Below are 20,449 nucleotides of genomic sequence, written 5' to 3' on the forward strand. Positions count from 1 at the left end.
GTTTTCTTGGCCGGCGGACCCGTCCGGTCGGTACACGGCTCGGTCCACCTATCACAGATTGTGTATTGGGGTGGAGAGGGTGCCATTTGCTTCTTGCATCTGGAAAAGTTGGGCGCTTCTCAAGTGTAAACTCTTTGCCTGACTGGCGGTGCAGCACCGCATTTGGACATCAGATAGGAGGGCGCGACATGGTCTGCAGGAGGAGCCCTCGGCCTGCTACTTGTGTCTTCAAGAGGAAGATAATGCGGAACACATTTAAGTGCAGTGCGTGTACGCTAGAGAAATATGGCACTATATCTGGAACCTCAGGACACTTTGTTGGAATGGTGGCTTGAGGATAGGAGCTTATTTACGAAGAGTGGGAAACGTGGTTTTGACACTCTAGTCATTGCCACAATCTGGACGATATGGAAGCAACAGAACGCGAGAGTTTTCAACAGGACTCGCCAACAACTGCAGGCGCAGGGCCTGGCCACGGCCATTTTGGATGAGATCAAGGCGTGGAAGGCGGCGGGTCTAGGTGGAGCACTATGTTTTGTGAGAGTGTTGGTATAGGGTAAGTGTGGGGGGTAAGGGTGAGTGCGTGAGGTGGAGGTTTGTTCCATCTCTGACTTCTTGTACATGATTTCCCCCCTCTTCTATAAAGATAAGGTACGCCTTTGGCGTACTCTCGAGAAAAAAACTATTTTTATTGAAAGGACGAGGAGTCCTTTTAGAACTGTTGCTTGAAATGGAAACGTGCATATAACCGGAATTTGTAATAAAACATTATTTAATTCATATATAGTTATCGAATAGTACAAGAAACACATTTACACTTTAAATAAATTACTTTTCTCATCCATCCAAATAAAAAGAAAAATCAAGACTGCTAATCACATGGGAGTCAACCATCCCCTTTATTCCACACAAACCTATATAAGCTTAAATAATAAAGAATATACTAAAGCAACTATAAAATCAATCAACTAAACAACAAATTTCCGGTCTGATTGTCCTGCACATGTCTGCCTTTTCCCATGTGGATTGTTTAGCAGGTAGGCATGTTGGGAGGCTGAGGCAACATTTTAGCTTCAGGAGCCTTGCCATCCTTCACGATGAAGACAGTGTTCATTCCCCACAGCACATGGCGATCAAAATGGCAATGCATGAACCACACACCTAAACAAGAGCAAATACACAAAACATTAGAGATTGCACTTGATTAATTCGTTCCAAAGAATGCATAGCCATTGCCCAGAACCTGAATATATATAGTTGACTCACCAGGATTCGCCGCGCGGAATCGGATTGCGGCCCAGCCAGCTTTGGGCACGGAGACGGTGTTCTGGTGCGGCGGGTCGACCAAGTTATAGGTGGCCGGGTCCTTCTGCTCGTCAAAATTACCGAACCCTCTCCCTACCACGTAGAACGTGAAGCCGTGCAGGTGCATGGGGTGGTTCTCGGCGCCAAGGATGGAGGTGTCCTGGAACACCACCTCCACGACGGCGCCGTACTCCACCACCTTCACCTTGGTGCCGCGCTTGGTGGCCCAGCGCTCGACGGGGTCGTTGTCGACGTCCGTGAAGTTGAAGAAGAAGGGCGGCTTGTTGGGGAAGTCTGTGTCGAACACGCCACGGACGGAGCGGTAGTAGGCTCCGAGGATGTCGACGGCCGGGCTCGCGAAGCTGACGTTGTTGAGGCTCGCCGCTAAGCGGTTGCCGCCGGGGCCCCCGCACGTCTCGTTGGGCGCGCAGGGGAGCACGTTGACGGCGATGGTGACGAGCATGCGCTCATCGACCTTCCTCGGCACGTTCACCGGGTGGTCCTTGCTGCCCAGCGACCGGAGCTGCGCCGTGTATGCCGTCGCCGAGTCGATGTCGTTGACGCCCGGAAGGTTGGCAGGGAACTCCGGCCGGCCACGCGCCGGTGCGTCGTCCATGTATTCCACGATGGCGGTGGCGGTGCTGTTGTTGACCTCGATGTTGGGGTTGGACGCGAACGTCCTCGCGGCCATGTAATACCGGCCGCCGTCAGCGCGGTTGGCTTGGAGGAGTGCGTCCATGGTCTGTCCCGGCGCAATCATGATGTGCTTGACGGCGAACGGCTTGGTGTAGTGGCCGTCGGTGCCGACCACGGTGAGGTTGTGCCCGGCGACGCCGAAGAAGAGGTCGTTGGAGAGCCCCGCGTTGATGATCCGGAGCAGGTACGTCTTGCCGTGCTGCACCGGTATCTTGTAGGTGCCGGCCTTGGAGCACGGGAACAGGTCCCCCGGCTGTCCGTTGATGGTGTTCGCGTCCGAGATGTTGATCTCGCCGCCGGTTCGCTGCGCCTCCTCGAGTAGATGGTTCACGTCGGCATTCCACCACTCACCTGCATGCATGAGATCGGACATATCAAGTTAACAACAACTTAGCTTGATTATAAGCATGGATGAAAGCAATGGAGCAGTATATACCGAGGATGACAGGTATCTCCTTGTGTGGCTTTTTGAAAGGGAAGGTGGTTCCGAGCTTGGGGTGGATGACAATGGCGCCGTGGACTGTGGTGCGGTCGAAGTCGCTGTGCGCGTGCCACCAGAGCGTACCCTCTTCCTCCGACAAGATGACCCGGTAGGTGAAGTTGCCGCCGGGGCGGATGGGACACTGGGTGATGTACTCCGGCCCGTCGGACCACGGGTTGCGTGGCTGATCCACACCATGCCTGTGTACAACATACACATATGTCGAGTCAGAAAATAGGTTTATGGATGGCCGGCGGCCAGGCTAACTAGCTAACTTACCAGTGGATGGTGATGTTTTTATCGCCTTGGTTGTAGACATTGACGATGACGAGGTCGCCCTTGCGCGCGTAGATGGTAGGGCCAGGGAACTGCCCGTTGACGGTGAGAACAGTCCTCTCCTTGCAGAGCCTCGTGTAATTGCTCTCCTTAATCTGCACAATATGATGAACGAACGCCACAAGTAAGTTTATGATCATATGCTGAGATGGCATGTGCAAATGTTAATTAAGAGAAGTGAATTTATGGATGTTAGATACAGAAACGAATGGGAATAAATGCAAGCAGACTTACAAAGAAATCGTGGTAGCGAGTCTTGGCGCCCTGAGCGGGGCTAACGGAAACTCCCAGCGCTAACACCGCCCCAAGTAACCAAAGCACCGCCGGTATCTTAGCTACACCCATCGTCGGCCGACGGCCGTCGCCACTCACTGAGCTCTGCTCAGATCGACGGTGAACAGTCGGAGATTAGCTAAGAAGCTAGCCACAAGTTATGCACGCACGTTAGCTGCTGTGCTGCTTGAGCAAATGTGGAAACTAATGTGTGGGATGGAATGGCCTGGTGATGGCAATCCCAAGCAGACGCACGAGGTATTTATAGGTCGTATGGAGGAGGGCGACAGGATCGAGCCCGGTCGACGATGCGTGCGTGCGTGCATGGTTTCATATGATTACCTTCTTTGTCAAATATAATCGGTAGAAAGGCGAAGGCTTTGGCCGAGCCGCCCACCGCAACGACGTGCAATGCATGCATGCGTGCAGTTACCCCTGAATTGATTATCGTTGGTTGGTCGCTGTCATGCATGCTGTCTGTGACGACGACATCGTCAAGGCCCTGAGCCCTTCGCAGCAACTGCCCGCGGAATTTAGTTTCAGTAGATTAATCTATCCAATCACACGTACTTTTTGAAAATTAATCGGAAAATCAACACGAGCTTTTGGAACACGCGGTGCTTTTGATGCTATATCGTTGTTACTCCCTCCGTTCAGAAATATAAAATGTTACAATTTTTTTTAAAGTTGAATGTATATAAACATATTTTAGGGTGTTTGTTCACTTATTTCAGTTTGTATATAGTTTATATTAAAATATCTAAAACATCTTATATTTGCGAACAGAGGAAGTAGCATTTTGACCACTTTGTGTCCATTTGTCTAGCAGAAATGAGCAAGGTAATCAACGCGTGTGGAAATGCAGGTCAAGCTGACATTTGTGGTAACCGGGAGACGTGATCAACTACGCAATCAACACAAGGAAACAATCATGCATGTATCTCCGGCCGTCAAGGAAATACTAACCTGGACTGTCAAACCGCGGTGTGACCATTGAATATAATCTTTTAGGACGACCGTTGAATATATTGACGAAGTTATGTGAGGGCCAACCTGGGCCCTCGCCCGCTGTAATGACCCGCGAGGGGATCAGATTAAACCAGAGGTAGGTGAGGTTTGTTTGGAATGGAAATATCTTCATGTTATGATGACCAAGCTGGGTTTTGCACCTGTCTGGATCTCTTCTGTGATAAAAATGGTGACCTCTGTTAAATTCTCAGTTTTGTTTAATGGAAAGAAGCTCGAGGAATTTAGACCTACAAGGAAAATTCGGCTGGGAGACTCAATCTTGCCCTATCTTTTCTTGATGGCAGCAAAGGGCCTTTCGTGCCTCTTAAAAAGTCGGAATCGGCCATCTCATATTTGTGAGATGAAAGTGGAAGAACCGGCACCACTGGTGAGCCATTTACTCTTTAGAGATGACAACCTGTTGTTCGTCTAGGCTGAAGGTGAGGGTGCAACTTTGGTAACCTCGTTGTTGGACACTTATTGTTAGGCTTCAGGACAAAATTAATAAACCTTTCCAAGTCATCGGTATTCTTTAGTAAAGGATGTTCTGAGCTTATTAGGGATGAGATGAAAGGAATACTCAATGTCCACAATGAGAACTTGTCTAGAAACAACAAAAATAGAGCTTTCAAAAATATCTCAAAGAAAGTGTTTGGAACAAAGTTAAGGGATGGATGAAAACAATTCTCTCTTGGGAGGGAAACATGTGCTCACCAAGTTTGTTGCACAAGCAGTGCCAGTGTACTCTATGTCCTGTTTCAAGCTACCCCGTGGACTTTGTCAGCATACACTAAAAAAATACTTCCGTGATGATACTTGTTTGTCACAGTAGGTCACATTTTCTGTCATGCATGTACATCCGTGAAGATTTTATGACCGAATGAGGATAGTCATGCATGTGCTATTGTAGAGGTGCTCCATGACAATACTCAATTTATTGTCATGGAAGTGTTCACTTCCGTGATGATAAATGGCGCGTCATGGAAGTGTTTTCGTCAAGGGTAACCGACATGTGGCATCCACCGTAACGGGTTGCCGTTAATCTATCGGGTGTTGGTTTTTGATCCGTTACCCGTTAACAGCCCGGACCAATGACGATTTTACACGTGTCAAATTCTCATTTGCCAACGGAACCACGTGTCAGCTCGGCATTGCGACATATGTGTCATCCATCCAATGGTTGTGACGCGCCAATGAAAAGCCGAGACATGGAACGGACCAGAGTGACCCATTTAGGTTAAAAAGGTCGGCCCAGCGAAAGGCCCACAAGATTTTGTCAGATACTAGTGGGCCGGCCTGTTAGCGTGCCATGTTTCGGGCCAAATTACGGCCCATATCAGATCTGACCCGTTAAGAGCACTATGCTTTTGGGCCACTGAATGCCATGTTTGTATTTCGGCCTGTTAAAGGCCCATTGAACAGTTTGACGCATTTCGGTGCGATGTTTGTTTCGTCCTGTTAACGACCCTTAGTGGAATTGGGCCGTTTTTGGTCCGGTTTCCGTTTCGTCCATTTAACGACCCATGCCGCATTTGGGCCAATTTTTGGTCCGAAGTCCTATATGATGCTAACAACAACAATAACAACAACAACAAGCACAAGCAAAGGATACAACACAACAATAGCTTGCACAAAGTAAAGGAAAGAGATAACCACAAGTGGAGCCGGTGGAGACGAGGATGTGTTACCAAAGTTCTTTCCCTTTGAAGGGAAGTACGTCTCTGTTGGAGCGGTGTGGAGGTGTTGGGAATCGTTGCATGGAAAACAAAACAAAAATTCTACGCACACGCAATGATCTATCCATGGAGATGCATATCAACGAGGGGGAGAGTGTGTCTACGTACCCTCGTAGACCGTAAGCGGAAGCGTTTCACAACGCGGTTGATGTAGTCGAACTTCTTCGCGCTTCAACGAATCAAGTACCGAACGCACGACACCTCCGCGTTCTGCACACGTTCAGCTCGGTGACGTCCCTCGCCTTCTTGATCCAGCAAGACGTCCAGGGAGTAGATGAGTTCCGTCAGCACGACGGCGTGGTGACGGTGATGGTGAAGTGATCTCCGCAGGGCTTCGTCTAAGCACTACGAAATTATGACCGGGGGTGTAAACGGTGGAGGGGGGCGCCGCACACGGCTAGGCAATTGTCTGTTCTGTGCTAGGCGCCCCCTCCCACATATATATAGGTGGGAGGGAGGGAGGAGCAGCCAAAGGAGGTGCCCAAGTAGGAGGAATCCTACTTGGGGTCCCTCCCAAGCCGCGCCCCCTTTCCTTATTTGGAGTGCGGGGAAAGGCAGGGGAGGGTGGTGCCCCCCTTTCCTTTCTCCCATGAGAGGGAAAGGCGAGAGGGGCTAGCCCTCCCCCTTTTCCTTCCCTAGGGCTGGCCAAACAAGGGAGGGGGCGCACCAGCCCCTTTGTGGGTTGGTCTGTCCCCTCCTTTGGCCCATAAGGCCCATAACTTGCCGGGGGCGTGCCCGGAACCCCTTCCGGTGACCCGATTCCTTCCCGGTACGTCCCAAAACAATTTCGGTGCCAAATACCATCGTCCTATATATCAATCTTTACCTCTCGACCATTTCAAGACTCCTCGTCATGTCCGAGATCTCATCCGGGACTCTGAACAACTTTCGGTCACCATAACATATAACTCATATAACACTATATCGTCAACGAACGTTAAGCATGCGGACCCTACAGGTTCGAGAACTATGTAGACATGACCGAGACACCTCACTGGTAAATAACCAATAGCGAAACATGAATGCCCATATTGGCTCCTACATATTCTACAAAGATCTTTATCGGTCGAACTGTTATGACAACATACGTAATTCCCTTTGTCCATCCGTATGTTACTTGCCCGAGATTCGATCGTCGGCATCTTCATACCTAGTTCAATCTCTTTATCGGCAAGTCTCTTTACTTGTTCTGTAATACATCATCTTGCAACTAACTCATTAGTCATTTGCTTGCAAGGCTTCTTATGATGTGTATTACCAAGAGGGCCCAGAGATACCTCTCCGATACTCGGAGTGACAAATCCTAATCTCGATCTATGCCAACTCCACAAACACCTTCGGAGATACCTGTAGAGCATCCTTATGATCACCCAGTTACGTTGTGACGTTTGATAGCACACAAGATATTCCTCCGGTATTCGGGAGTTGCATAATGTCATGGTCGAAGGAATTTGTATTTGTCATCAAGAAAGCAATAGCAATAAACTGAACGATCAATATGCTAAGCTAACAGATGGTTCTTGCCCATCACATCATTCTCCTAATGATGTGATCCCGTTATCAAATGACAACTCATGTCTATGGTTAGGAAACCTTGACCATCTTTGATCAATGAGCTAGTCTAGTAGAGGCTCACACTACTGGAATCAGGATCTTTACTGTTAGCCTGGTCTTTGCTGTCAGCCAGCTGACATCAATGAAGGTCTTTACCACCAGCTTACATAAAACAGACAGCAAAGAAAGAGCTGATGGCAAAGATCATGTTTGCCGTCAGCCAGATCTTTGTCGTCCGCTAGCGGACGACATAGAAGCTTTACCGTCTGCTAGCAGACGGCAAATAAAGAGGGTGGCCCACTCATGAGAGCCACCCAACAGCCACTTCATTTGCCGCCTGCTCGCAGACGGCAAAGCATCTTTGCCGTCTGCTCGCAGACCATTTCATCTTTGCCGTCCTCCAGCAGACAGCAAACAGCCCTTCACCGTAGCCTATTCAGTCGGACCTGTTGCCGTCTGCTGGTGGACGGCAAAGGCCTTTGCTGTCAGCCATGACAGATGACAAAGTGCCTGATTCTTGTAGTGTTACTAGGGACACGGTATTTGTTTATATATCCACACATGTAATTAAGTTTCCGGTCAATACAATTCTAGCATGAATAATAAACCTTTACCATGATTTAGGAAATATAATAATAACCATTTTATTATTGCCTCTAGGGCATATTTCCATCAGGAGGCACAATGCTCCCCGAGAATCCACCAGTGCCACCGTATTCTCCTCACGTCCTCACACAATGCGAGATGCCGTGATTCCACTAGTGGTGCCTTTGAAGGCAGTGACCGAACCTTTACAGACAAGGTTGGGGCAATCTCCAAAACTTTATTGGAGGCTCCCAACACCACCATGGAGCCTCACCACAATGGAATATGGCTTCGAGGTGACCCCAACCGTCTAGGGTGCTCAAACACCCAAGAGTAACAAGATCCACAAAGGATTAGTGTGGGGAATAAAATTTCTCTTGGTGGAAGTGTATATCTGGACCTTCTTAACCAATCCCTTGAAAATAAACAAGTTTGATTGGCTAGAGAGAGAGATCGGGCGAAAATGAGCTTTGGAGCAACAATGAGTTAGGGTAGGAAGAGGTGGATCTTCTTGGGGAAGAAGACCCCCTTTTATAGTGGGGGGGGACAAATCAAACCGTTATGCATCTCACAACTGGCAGACGAGCGGTACTACCGCTCCTTACAGGATGCACATGAGAAATGAAGAATAGGGGAGAAAACAGAGGAATGGGCGGTGGTAGCCGCGGTAGTTGGAGCGGTACTGCCGCCTATAGGTGGTACTACCGCTGCTACAACCGCCCATTTTCCTGGGACAAACGAGTAGCATAGTAGTAATCCGGTGGCACCACTGTAGAACTCGACAGGAAAAATCGAGGTCCCAGCCACGAGTGGTAGTGAGAACGGTGGTTACAGCGGCACTACCGCCTATAGGCGGTACTACCGCTGCAGCCAGCGGTACTACTGCTTGTGGCTCTTCTCCCCTACTCTGATGCAAACGCGGGACAACTCCAAGGAAACGGAAGGGGACGATGGGTGCAAGAAGAGTGCATGTGTTGATTCCACCCAAACCTTTCCGACGGGGACCCCCTCTTGATAGTACGGTTTTCCCTACGACTCAAGTCCACCAGAAAAGAAACGCGCGAAAGAAAACTGTCTTCTCTTTGAAACTCCGAGGGGCACGAATCAACTTGTGCCATATGCTTGATAGTCTGAAAAGCTCAATGCACATGATTAGTCCGCAAACATGTTGTCATCAATTGCCAAAACCATTTAGGGAGAAATATGCCCTAACAATCTCCCCCTTTTTGGTGGATTGATGACAACGTGGGATTTGCACAAAGGATATAGCAATAAGAGGTGTGCAACCCCACAATCTACAAAGTATAGATTGGCTCCCCCTAGATGTGTGCACTATTTTAGATATGCTTTTGGAATGCAAAATGCACACGTATAGGATCCACACCCCCTATATTTTATAGACCTAATCATACTTGCATAGATAGTAAGATGAAAGCATGCAAGTGATACTATGTGAGCATATGAATAAGAGCATAAACAAGATATCTCTCTTAAGCGATTACTAACATAAAGTGCTTGACATAGATAGATAAGGATATGATAGCTCATATGTCTCACACCATATGGTCTCGAACACACGGGACGAACACAAACCAAAGCAAACGAGTTCGAGCGAGGAAATCAAGTGAAAAGAGAAAAACACTCACAACACACTGCAAATCCCTACACTCTCCCCCCCTTTGGCATCGAGACACCAAAAGAGTAGAGAGGACAGCTAAACACGATGGTGGTAGCAATAATCCAGGACATCACCAATCATGCTCCTCCTCGTTAGACTCCGCGGCAAGAGTTGAATGGCCTCTAGTGCCATCACCAGAATCAGTCCACAGATAGTGCACCCGGATCCAAGCCTCCTCATCAGTGATCATGTCCCCAGAACCATCAAAAACAGTGAGGCCAACCTGTCTCATAATGGCCTTGTCACGACAATGGGCCTTCTTCTCTGCAACATGAGCCTTATACTGACCCGTGGCCTGAAGGCAAAACAACTTCTTCATCTTCTGCTTGAGCTTCTTAGCCCAAGATGGCTCCTCAGACGGCTCATAGTCCTGCTCATCATCATCAACATCCTCATCCTCAGACTACACTTGTGGGGCAGGAGCTGCCGTTCCCCACTTCTCCTTCTGCCTCAACCGAACAACATCATGAAACATGAGGTCTCCAATGAGAAGCTCCTCATCAGGAAACGTAGATGCCCATGTCTCCTCAATGAGATGCATTAGGTAAGGGCCATAAATGATGCACTTGCGCTCCAAGATCGCACACCAGAGCTCAGACCACATGACATGAGACACATCCAACACTTCCTGAGAGCCCTTCTCCTTCTGGCAAAAGAGAAGAAGATCCACCAGATAGGAATGCACCGTATCCTGCTGAAGATCCTATGCATGATATACAGAAAAGGCCAAAGATCATAGGATACATGTCCAGTCTCAGATACCTTCCTGGTAGAGAACTGCCATAGAGCCTCCTTGTGAGTAGCAGTGGCCTCCCGGTGAGGGCAAAACCCAACTGGGGTTTGGGTGCCCTTGTCCTCATATGACAACTGTAGGAGATATGACCTAGAGGCAATAATAAATGATATTATTTATCTCCAAGTTCATAATTATGTTTATGTTCCATGCTATAACTGCTATGGTTCTCGACTCTGCAATAACACGAGGCTCGGAGGAAGACTCATATGCACGTGTGGAATAATAAACGGTAAGAAGTATTCTTAGTCTGGCCTCTAAGACCAGCTCAAGTGTTCTATGATGGTTCTGTTTTCCTGATCATGGGCATGTCTATGCCAACAACTTTGAGGGCACAATGTTAAGAGAACATTTGTGTTGAATCGACCTAGATTGATGCTATGCTATGAGATTCATTCGTCACAAGTTAATGGTACATAACACAGAGACGATTAACATTTGCATGATTCCTTAGACCATGAGAGTATCGAGTTTCTTCATGCTTGCTTCATGAATGATGTCTACTACACAACCTTCTTCTTGTAGACGTTATTGGGCCTCCAAGTGCAGAGGTTTGTAGGACAGTAGCAAATTTCCCTCAAGTGGATGACCTAAGGTTTATCAATCCACGTGAGGCGTAGGATGAATATGGTGTCTCTCAAACAACCCTGCAACCAAATAACAAAGAGTCTCTTGTGTCCCCAACACACTCAATACAATGGTAAATTGTATAGGTGCACTAGTTCGGCAAAGAGATGGTGATACAAGTGCAATATGGATGGTAGATATAGGTTTTTGTAATCTGAAAATATAAAAACAGCAAGGTAACTAATGATAAAAGTGAGCACAAACGGTATTGCAATGCGTTGAAACAAGGCCTAGGGTTCATACTTTCACTAGTGCAAGTTCTCTCAACAGTAATAACATAATTGGATCATATAACTATCCCTCAACATGCAACAAAGAGTCACTCCAAAGTCACTAATAGCGGAGAACAAACGAAGAGATTATGGTAGGGTACGAAACCACCTCAAAGTTATCCTTTCTGATCGATCTATTCAAGAGTCCGTAGTAAAATAACATGAAGCTATTGTTTTCGTTCAATCTATCATAGAGTTCGTACTAGAATAACACCTTAAGACACAAATCAACCAAAACCCTAATGTCACCTAGATACTCCAATGTCACCTCAAGTATCCGTGGGTATGATTATACGATATGCATCACACAATCTCAGATTCATCTATTCAAACCAACACAAAGTACTTCAAAGAGTGCCCCAAAGTTTCTACCGGAGAGACAAGACGAAAATTTGTGCCAACCCCTATGCATAGGTTCATGGGCGGAACCCACAAGTTGATCACCAAAACATACATCAAGTGGATCAATAGAATACCCCATTGTCACCACGGGTATCCCACGCAAGACATACATCAAGTGTTCTCAAATCCTTAAAGAATCAATCCGATAAGGTAACTTCAAAGGGAAAACTCAATCCATTACACGAGATTAGAGGGGGAGAAACATCATAAGATCCAACTATAATAGCAAAGCTCGTGATACATCAAGATCGTATCACCTCAAGAACACGAGAGAGAGAGAGAGAGATCAAACACATAGCTACTGGTACATACCCTCAGCCCCAAGGGAGAACTACTCCCTCCTCGTCATGGAGAGCGCGGGGATGATGAAGATGGCCACCGGAGAGGGATTCCCCCCTCCGGCAGGGTGCCGGAAGGGGTCTAGATTGGTTTTCGGTGGCTACGGAGGCTTCTGGCGGCGGAACCCCCGATCTATTCTGCTCCCCAATGGTTTTAGGGTATATGGGTATATATAGGAGGAAGAAATACGTCAGGGGAGCCACGAGGGGGCCACGAGGGTGGAGGGCGCGCCCCCTGCCTCGTGCCTTCCTCATTGCTTCCCTTACGTACACCCCAAGTCTTCTGGATTGCTTCTGTTCCAAAAATAAGTTCCGTGAAGTTTCAAGTCAATTGGACTCTGTTTGATTTTCCTTTTGTAACGCCCACGATGCGGCTATATATCCCATGTGTCGAAGCACGACTTAGAGGCATAACCGCATTGTAAGCAATGTCACAAGTGGGGAATCTTCACACAACCCATGTAATGAATAAGGAAAAGGAGTACATAGTTGGCTTACACTCGCCACGTCACACAATAGCATAATTATCATTACATTCATCCAGATACAATCAAGGTCCGACTACGGAACCAAAATAAAGAACAACCCCAAATGCAACAAAGTCCCCGATCGCCCTAATAGGGCACCACTACTGATCGTCTGGAAAGGAAACGTAGTATCGTCCTGAGTCCTCATCGAACTCCCACTTGAGCTCAGTCGAATCTCGTGGAGCGGTATCATCGGTCCCTGCATCTGGTTTTGGAAGGAATCTGTGACTCACGGGGACTCAGCAATCTCACACCCTCACGATCAAGACTATTTAAGCTTATAGGAAGGGTAAAAGGTATGAGGTGGAGCTGCAGCAAGCACTAAGGCAAAGTCACGGTCGATAAACTATGATCAAGAAGTGATCCTAGAACAACCTACGTTCAAGCATAACACGAGACCGTGTTCTCTTCCCGGACTCCACCGAAAAGAGACCATCACGGCCACACACTCTATTGATTCATTTTGATTAAGTTAAGTTTTAGGTTTTCTACAACCGGACATTAACAAATTCCCATCAGCCCATAACCGCGGGCACGGCTTTCGAAAGATCAAATCCCTGCAGGGGTGTGCCAACTTAGCCCATCACAAGCTCTCACGGTCAACGAAGGATATTCCTTCTCCCAAGACAATCCGATCAGACTCGGAATCCCAGTTACAAGACATCTCGACAATGGTAAAACTAAACCAGCAAAGCCGCCCGAATGTGCCGACAAATCCCGATAGGAGCTGCACATATCTCGTTCTCAGGGCACACTCGGATGAGCCAGACGTCGGGTAGGCCAGCCCAGAGTTGCCCCTGGTGGCACCAGACATCGCCTAGTTTGGACCAACACTCAGAGGAGCACTGGCCCGGGGGGGGGGGTGTTAAAATAAAGATGACCCTCGGGCTTCGGAAACCCAAGGGAAAAGAGGCTAGGTGGCAAATGGTAAAACCAAGGTTGGGAATTGCTGGAGGAGTTTTATTCAAGGCGAACTGTCAAGGGGTTCCCATTATAACCCAACCGTGTAAGGAACGCAAAATCAAGGAACATAACACCGGTATGACGGAAACTAGGGCGGCAAGAGTGGAACAAAACACCAGGCATAAGGCCGAGCCTTCCACCCTTTACTAAGTGTATAGATGCATTAAAATAGACAAGATATAATAATGATATCCCAACAATAAACATGTTCCAACAGGGAACAAACTCCAATCTTCACCTGCAACTAGCAACGCTATAAGAGGGGCTGAGCAAATCGGTAACATAGCCAAACAACAGTTTGCTAGGACAAGGTGGGTTAGAGGTTTGACATGGCAATATGGGAGGCATGATAAGCAAGTGGTAGGTATCGTAGCATAGGCATAGCAAAAGAGCGAGCATCTAGCAAGCAAAGATAGAAGTGATTTCGAGGGTATGATCATCTTGCCTGCAAAGTTCTCCGAGTTGACGTTAGCTTGATCCTCGTAAACATAGTCAACGGGCTCCTCGATCACATAGTCGTCTCCCGGCTCTACCCAAAGCAAGAACACAAGCAAAGGGAGACACAATCAACCACGTGCAATGCACAAGCAACATGATGCAAAACAATGCATGACATGCGGGATGCGATGCATATGCATGTTTTGGAAAGGAAAGATTGAACCTGGCCTCAACTTGGAAAACCAAGAGTGCCACTGGAAAGGGGAGTTGATTTCGGTCGAAATCGATTTAAAGATCACCGGAATCGGATGCACGGTTTGTAAATGGCAAGCAAAACAAATATGGCACCGATCTGCGATTAACAACACGAGGCCATCTAAATGCATCAAGAACAACATGCTACAACACTCTAACATAGCAACAAAATACATGGCAGGGATCCACTCAAGATGCTTGACAACAGATGAACACTGAGCTACGGCTAATTCACTAAATAGTAGGTTCAAACAAGCATGAGAAAAGTGCAAAAGATATCAGGTTACAGACTTAGTGAAAATGCCAACAAGTCAGGAATTTAACATCAGGAAGCAATGTTTAGAGCAAGATAACAACATGCTACAGGAACATATCATGGCAAAGCAAGGCATGGCAGGAAGCTACTCAAAGCATACAACAAAAGTCCCTTACTGACCTTAAGCCAAAAGGGATCAGAAAATACAATGGCATCCATGTGAACATAGCAATTATCGTTAATAGATTCAGACTTAGTAGAAAACTAGAACGTGGCAAAACAGATATTAAGTAGGCATGTTTACGAGCTCGATGCACTCACCACAAAGCATTGCATGACAAAATAAGCATACACCCAGCAAGTAGACATGGCATATAAGCTAAACATGGCAAGAACAACAACATAGCATGCATGGATCAACTACAGCAACCTCGGCAAAAATGCTTAACACGTAAACATTCTGCCAGGAACATTTTATAGCAAAAGTAGAGCTCGATTGAGTCAAGCTAGGGTGCTCCATAAATGCAAACAAAGACATGGATGGATAGAGCACCACAATATCTACAAAACATCCTTAATGATCATGCTCAAAAGAGGCATGGATCACTCTGTAGCAACATGAATACATGACATAAAAATATAAACAGGGCAATGACTTAGAATATTTCGAAGTCCCTGAAATCAGCAACATTACGAGAGCTACTTTGCATGCTTGTGCTAGTCACCACAAATATCACAAAAATACATGGAATACACCCCTGTAAAGATGGCATGGCATACTTCAAAACTCATGTAGGGTTCAAGTTCATAGGAGGCACACATCAATCATGGCAAAAATGACAAAAGTCCATTACTGATATGAATCTGAAACTAACATAAACTAGCACTCTTGCAACAGCATTTAGGGCATCAAGATGAACTCAAATGAACATGGTGCAATGAGATGAAATGAAGTACTCGTCGAGACGAACAATTTGATATGCTACAAGCCCAAAACGGAGCTACGGTTGCAGAGATATAGCATGATGAAAAATGCATAAAAATGCTAGGGTTAGGGCAAAAGTCAACCGCTAGATCTAGATCCAGATCGGGATCCGGGGCACAGACTTCAAGGTTCATCAGTTCGGCGCCGGAGTTGATGAAGAACCCGGCCGGGGCTTGTCGGAGCTCGTCGGGGGAGCGGGGAGGCGACGGGGCGGCGACCTCGGGCCCTCCTGGCCACGACAGACGACGGCGACGAGCCGGGGCGAGGCGGCGGGCGACGGACGGCGGAGGAGGCGCGGTGATCGGGCGGCGAGGTGGCGGTCGCCGGCGAGGTGAGGACGCAGTGGCGCGGTGCGGCGAACGGGCGGCGGGGAGGGCCGGCCACGGGCTTCGGCGGGCCGCGACGGCGGGAGGCCGGCTGGGACACGTGGCGGGCTCTGGTTGACGCGGGTGGCGGCGGCGGCTTTGTCCGGCCAGACCGGACGTGTCCGGCGCGGCGGGAGGAAGAGGAGCTAGGGTTAGGGTAGTAAAGATCCGGGAATTTTTGGAGGGGGCTATATTTATAGGTAGAGGGAGCTAGGAGGCTCCAAATTGAGCATGGTTTGCGGCCACGCAATCGTGATCGAACGACCTAGATGATGGAGAGGGTTTACGTGGGTTTTGGGCCACCTTGTTGAGGTGTTGGCTGCAACACACACGAGGCCTTTTCGGTTCCTCGGTTAACCGTTGGAGTATCAAATGAAGTCCAAATGGCACGAAACTTGATAGGCGGTCTATCGGTAGTAAACCAAGGCCGCTTGGCAAGTCTCGGTCCAATTCGAAAACGTTTAACACCCACACACGAAAAGAGGTAAAAGGGGACACCAGAGGACATAGGAGCGCCGAAATGCAAAACGGACAACGGGGAAAATGCTTGGATGCATGAGACAAACGCGTATGCAAATGCGATGCACATGATGACATGATATGAGATGCATGACAAAGACAAAACAACACAAAGACAAAAACCTGACAACGAGGAAATAACATAACTTAATGCCGAAAATGGCAAGAGTTGGAATACAAATATGGCAAGTTACATATAGGGTGTTACAGCACTCCACCACTACGAAAGGATCTCGGCCCGAGATCTAGGACTGGAAAAACTCCGGGTACTCAGAACGGAGGTGGTCCTCGCGTTCCCAGGTGGCTTCACGGTCGGAATGATGTGACCACTTGACTTTCAGGAATTTGATAGACTTGTTGCGAGTCTTGCGCTCAGTTTCTTCTAGAATAGCAATGGGATGCTCATGATAAGACAAGTCTTCTTGGAGATCAATCTCTTCAAAGTTGACGGTGCGGTCAGGAGTCTTGAAACACTTGCGGAGTTGAGACACGTGAAACACGTCGTGCACGTTTGCAAAGTTGGAGGGAAGCTCAAGTTGATAGGCGATATCGCCTCTTTTGCCAATGATCTTGAAAGGACCCACGTATCTAGGGGCAAGCTTCCCTTTGATACCGAAGCGACGAGTACCTTTCATTGGAGAGATGCGGAGGTAGACATGGTCTCCGATCTCAAAAGCCAAGTCACGATGCTTGCTATCCTAGTAACTCTTCTGGCACGATTGCGCGGCTTTGATATTATCATGAATGACTTTGCACATTTCTTCAGCCTCTATGATCAAGTCATTGCCAAGAAGTTGGTGTTCACCAATCTCTAACCAGTTAAGAGGAGTACGACACTTCCTGCCATAGAGAATCTCGAATGGGGCCTTGCCCGAACTCGCTTGGAAGCTGTTGTTGTAGGAGAACTCGACATATGGAAGACAATCTTCCCACTTCATACCGAAAGAGATGACACATGCCCTGAGCATATCTTCAAGAATTTGATTGACTCGCTCGACTTGGCCACTAGTTTGGGGATGAAAAGTTGTGTTGAAGTGAATGTTGGTGCCCATAGCCTTCTGAAAAGTATCCCAGAACTTAGAGGTGAAGGTGCTACCATGATTTGAAGATATCAACTGCGGAATGCCGCGCAGAGAGACAATCCTGGAGGTATATAGCTCTGCCAACTGAGCTGTTGTGATAGATTCTTTGATAGGAGGAAAATGAGCCACTTTGGTGAGCTTGTCGATGACAACAAAGATAACATCATTGCCACGCTTGGACTTTGGAAATCCAGTCAGGAAGTTCATCTCAATATGGTCAAACTTCCATTCTGGAATGGCAAGAGGTTGGAGGAGACCAGCTGGTCGTTGGTGTTCTGCTTTCACTCTTCTGCAGACATCACATTCATTCACGAACTGAGCAATCTCGCGCTTCATTCGAGTCCACCAATACGACTGCTTGAGGTCCTGGTACATCTTTGTACTTCCAGGGTGAATAGAAAGGAGTGAACTGTGAGCTTCGTTCATAATGACTTTACGACGGTCACCCTTAGGCACCACAATGCGATCCTCGAAAAATAGAGTATCCTTATCATCAAGACGATAGCACTTGTACTTGGGTTGACTCTTGGCAATCCCAATCTTCACCTTCTTCACCATAGCATCAAGAAGTTGAGCCTCGCGAATCTGATCTTCCAAAGTAGGAGAGACTTGGAGGTTGGCAAGAAATCCTTGAGGAACAACTTGAAGATTGAGTTTGCGGAAAGCTTCACAAAGCTCGGGTTGGTAGGGCTTGAGAATCAAACTGTTGCAGTAAGCCTTCCTGCTCAATGCGTCAGCAATTACATTGGCCTTTCCTGGAGTATATTCGATACTCGGATTATACTCTTGAATCATTTCGACCCAACGAGTCTGCCTTAGGTTGAGGTTTGGCTGAGTGAAGATGTACTTGAGACTCTTGTGATCGGTGAAGATGTCCACTTTTCTTCCCAATAAGAGATGTCTCCATATTAAAAGAGCATGGACAACTGCCGCCAACTCGAGGTCGTGAGTGGGGTAGTTCTTTTCGTTGGGCTTTAAATGGCGAGAGGTATAGGCCACAACTTTCTTCTCTTGCATCAACACTGCACCAAGACCTTGAAGGGAAGCATCACAGAAGACCTTGAACGGTTTGTATTCATCAGGAGGAGTCAGAACTGGAGCAGTGACTAACTTCTCTTTCAGGGTGTTGAAAGCGATGTCACATTCAGGCGACCAGACATACTTGACATGCTTCTGGAGGAGGTTGGAAAGAGGCTTCGTGATCTTTGAGTTCTCAACGAACCTTCGACAATAGCTTGCGAGCCCAAGGAAACTGCGGAGTTGCTTCACATTCTGAGGCGGTTCCCAGTTCACAATTGCAGACACCTTCTCAGGATTAATAGCTATGCCCTTGGCAGAGATGATATGTCCAAGGTAGAGAACCTCATCGAGCCAAAACTCGCACTTTGAAAACTTCGCATAGAACTGATGTTCTCTGAGTTTATCCAGCACCAATCTCAAGTGCTTGGCATGATCCTCCTTGTTCTTGGAAAAGACCAGAATGTCATCGAGGTAGACCAAGACGAAGTCATTTGTGTAGGCGTTGAAGATGAAGTTCATCATGCGAGAGAATGTTGGAGGAGCGTTGACAAGGCCAAAAGACATGACAGTGTATTCATATGAACCATAGCTTGTTCTGAATGTTGTCTTGGGGATATCTTCTTCACGAATGTGAATCTGATGATAGCCCATACGGATATCAAGCTTGGAGAAGACTTGAGCACCTTTGAGTTGTTCGAAAAGCTCATTGATGTTGGGAAGTGGGTACTTGTTCTTTATGGTCTTCTTATTCAATGGACGATAGTCGACACAAAGTCGGTCTGTTCCATCCTTCTTCTTGACAAAAAGAACACCACAACCCCAAGGAGAAGAACTTGGTTGGATGAGACCCATACACTCTTGAATATCGAGTTGCTTCTTCAGCTCCTTCCACTCTTCAGGTCCAAGCTTGTAAGGACGTTTGCAAACAGGTTCCGTGCTAGGCTCAAGATCGATGACGAATTCAACTGGCCGGTGCGGAGGCATTCTTGGAAGCTCTTCTGGAAAGACGTCTTGATATTCGCAAACGACTGGAATATGAGAGATGGCATCCAGCTCGCCCTTCTCGTTGAGAGAAAACAGTCGAATGGTATCATCACGAGCGGCAAAGACGATTACATCCTCAGACGAATGTGTCAATTGAATCTGCCTGGCAGCACAATCAAGCTAAGCCTTGTGCTTAGAAAGCCAGTCCATTTCGAGAATAAGATCAATATCCAAGTTACCAAGGACCACTTGAGAAGACAGAAACTTATAGTCGCCCAACGTGATAGTAACATCCGGGACCATAGAGCTTGCGTTCATGAATTTACCCGGAGAAACAACTGATAACTGTCTAGGCAAATCTCGGAAAGGCAAATCATGCTTAGATGCAAATGGTCTTGAAATGAAACAATGCGATGCACCAGTATCAAAAGGAACTTTTGCAGGGATATTGTTAACAGGAAGGTTACCCATGATAACTTCTGACGAGTCCTCTGCCTGAGCTGCGTTCATCATGTTGACCTTGGCGTGCTTGGGATTATGCTTGACCACTACAGTGCTAGCAGATCTCACAGGAGGAGGAGGAATATGCCTCTAATTGAAGCATTTGTTGGCATAGTGACCCTTCTGTTGACACTTGTTGCACGTGACCTCTGAAAGCGGACGGTGATACGGAGCACTTGATCTTGGAGCTTGAGACGAAGTCTTGTTCTAAAAGCCTGGGTTGGGTGGGTGGGAAGATCCATTGCCACCTTTGCTCTTCTGCTGATAAGGCTGACAGAATGGAGGAGGAGGAGGCAATCAATACTTTTGCTGCTTAGGTGCCACTTGAGTTGAGGAAGAAGGAGTTGCATCCCTGACTCGTTTCTTGGAAGCATCGCACTTGAGTTGAGCAGTCTCTTGTTTCAGTGCCATGTTGTAGAACTCATCGTACTTCTGTGGCTCAAAAAGAACGAGAGCAAGTTGGAGATCTT

At 47.4% G+C, this 20,449-nt stretch overlaps 1 protein-coding gene across 1 annotated transcript; it reads right to left on the reverse strand.

The window, feature by feature from the left end:
• Positions 1-844: 844 nt before the first annotated feature.
• On the reverse strand, positions 845-3,308 carry LOC125523172 (putative laccase-9). The gene is made up of 5 exons (XM_048688228.1): positions 3,053-3,308; positions 2,762-2,913; positions 2,438-2,682; positions 1,267-2,352; positions 845-1,161 (listed from the first exon to the last, which is right to left on the reverse strand). The coding sequence occupies exons 1-5, from the start codon at positions 3,161-3,163 to the stop codon at positions 1,031-1,033; spliced, it is 1,725 nt and encodes a 574-aa protein (XP_048544185.1). The 5' UTR covers positions 3,164-3,308; the 3' UTR covers positions 845-1,030.
• Between the last annotated feature and the right edge of the window lie 17,141 nt (positions 3,309-20,449).

Source organism: Triticum urartu, chromosome 7 (genome assembly GCF_003073215.2).
Source record: "Triticum urartu cultivar G1812 chromosome 7, Tu2.1, whole genome shotgun sequence".
Lineage (NCBI taxonomy): Eukaryota > Viridiplantae > Streptophyta > Magnoliopsida > Poales > Poaceae > Triticum > Triticum urartu.

Bases quoted from the DNA above. Each gene is read 5' to 3' on its own strand.
- LOC125523172 (XM_048688228.1), bottom strand. From the start codon at position 3,163: ATGGGTGTAGCTAAGATACCGGCGGTGCTTTGGTTACTTGGGGCGGTG. The intron at 2,914-3,052 runs GTAAGTCTGCTT...CATATTGTGCAG, and splicing joins CTCGCTACCACGATTTCTTT to ATTAAGGAGAGCAATTACAC. The intron at 2,683-2,761 runs GTAAGTTAGCTA...TGTTGTACACAG, and splicing joins AAAAACATCACCATCCACTG to GCATGGTGTGGATCAGCCAC.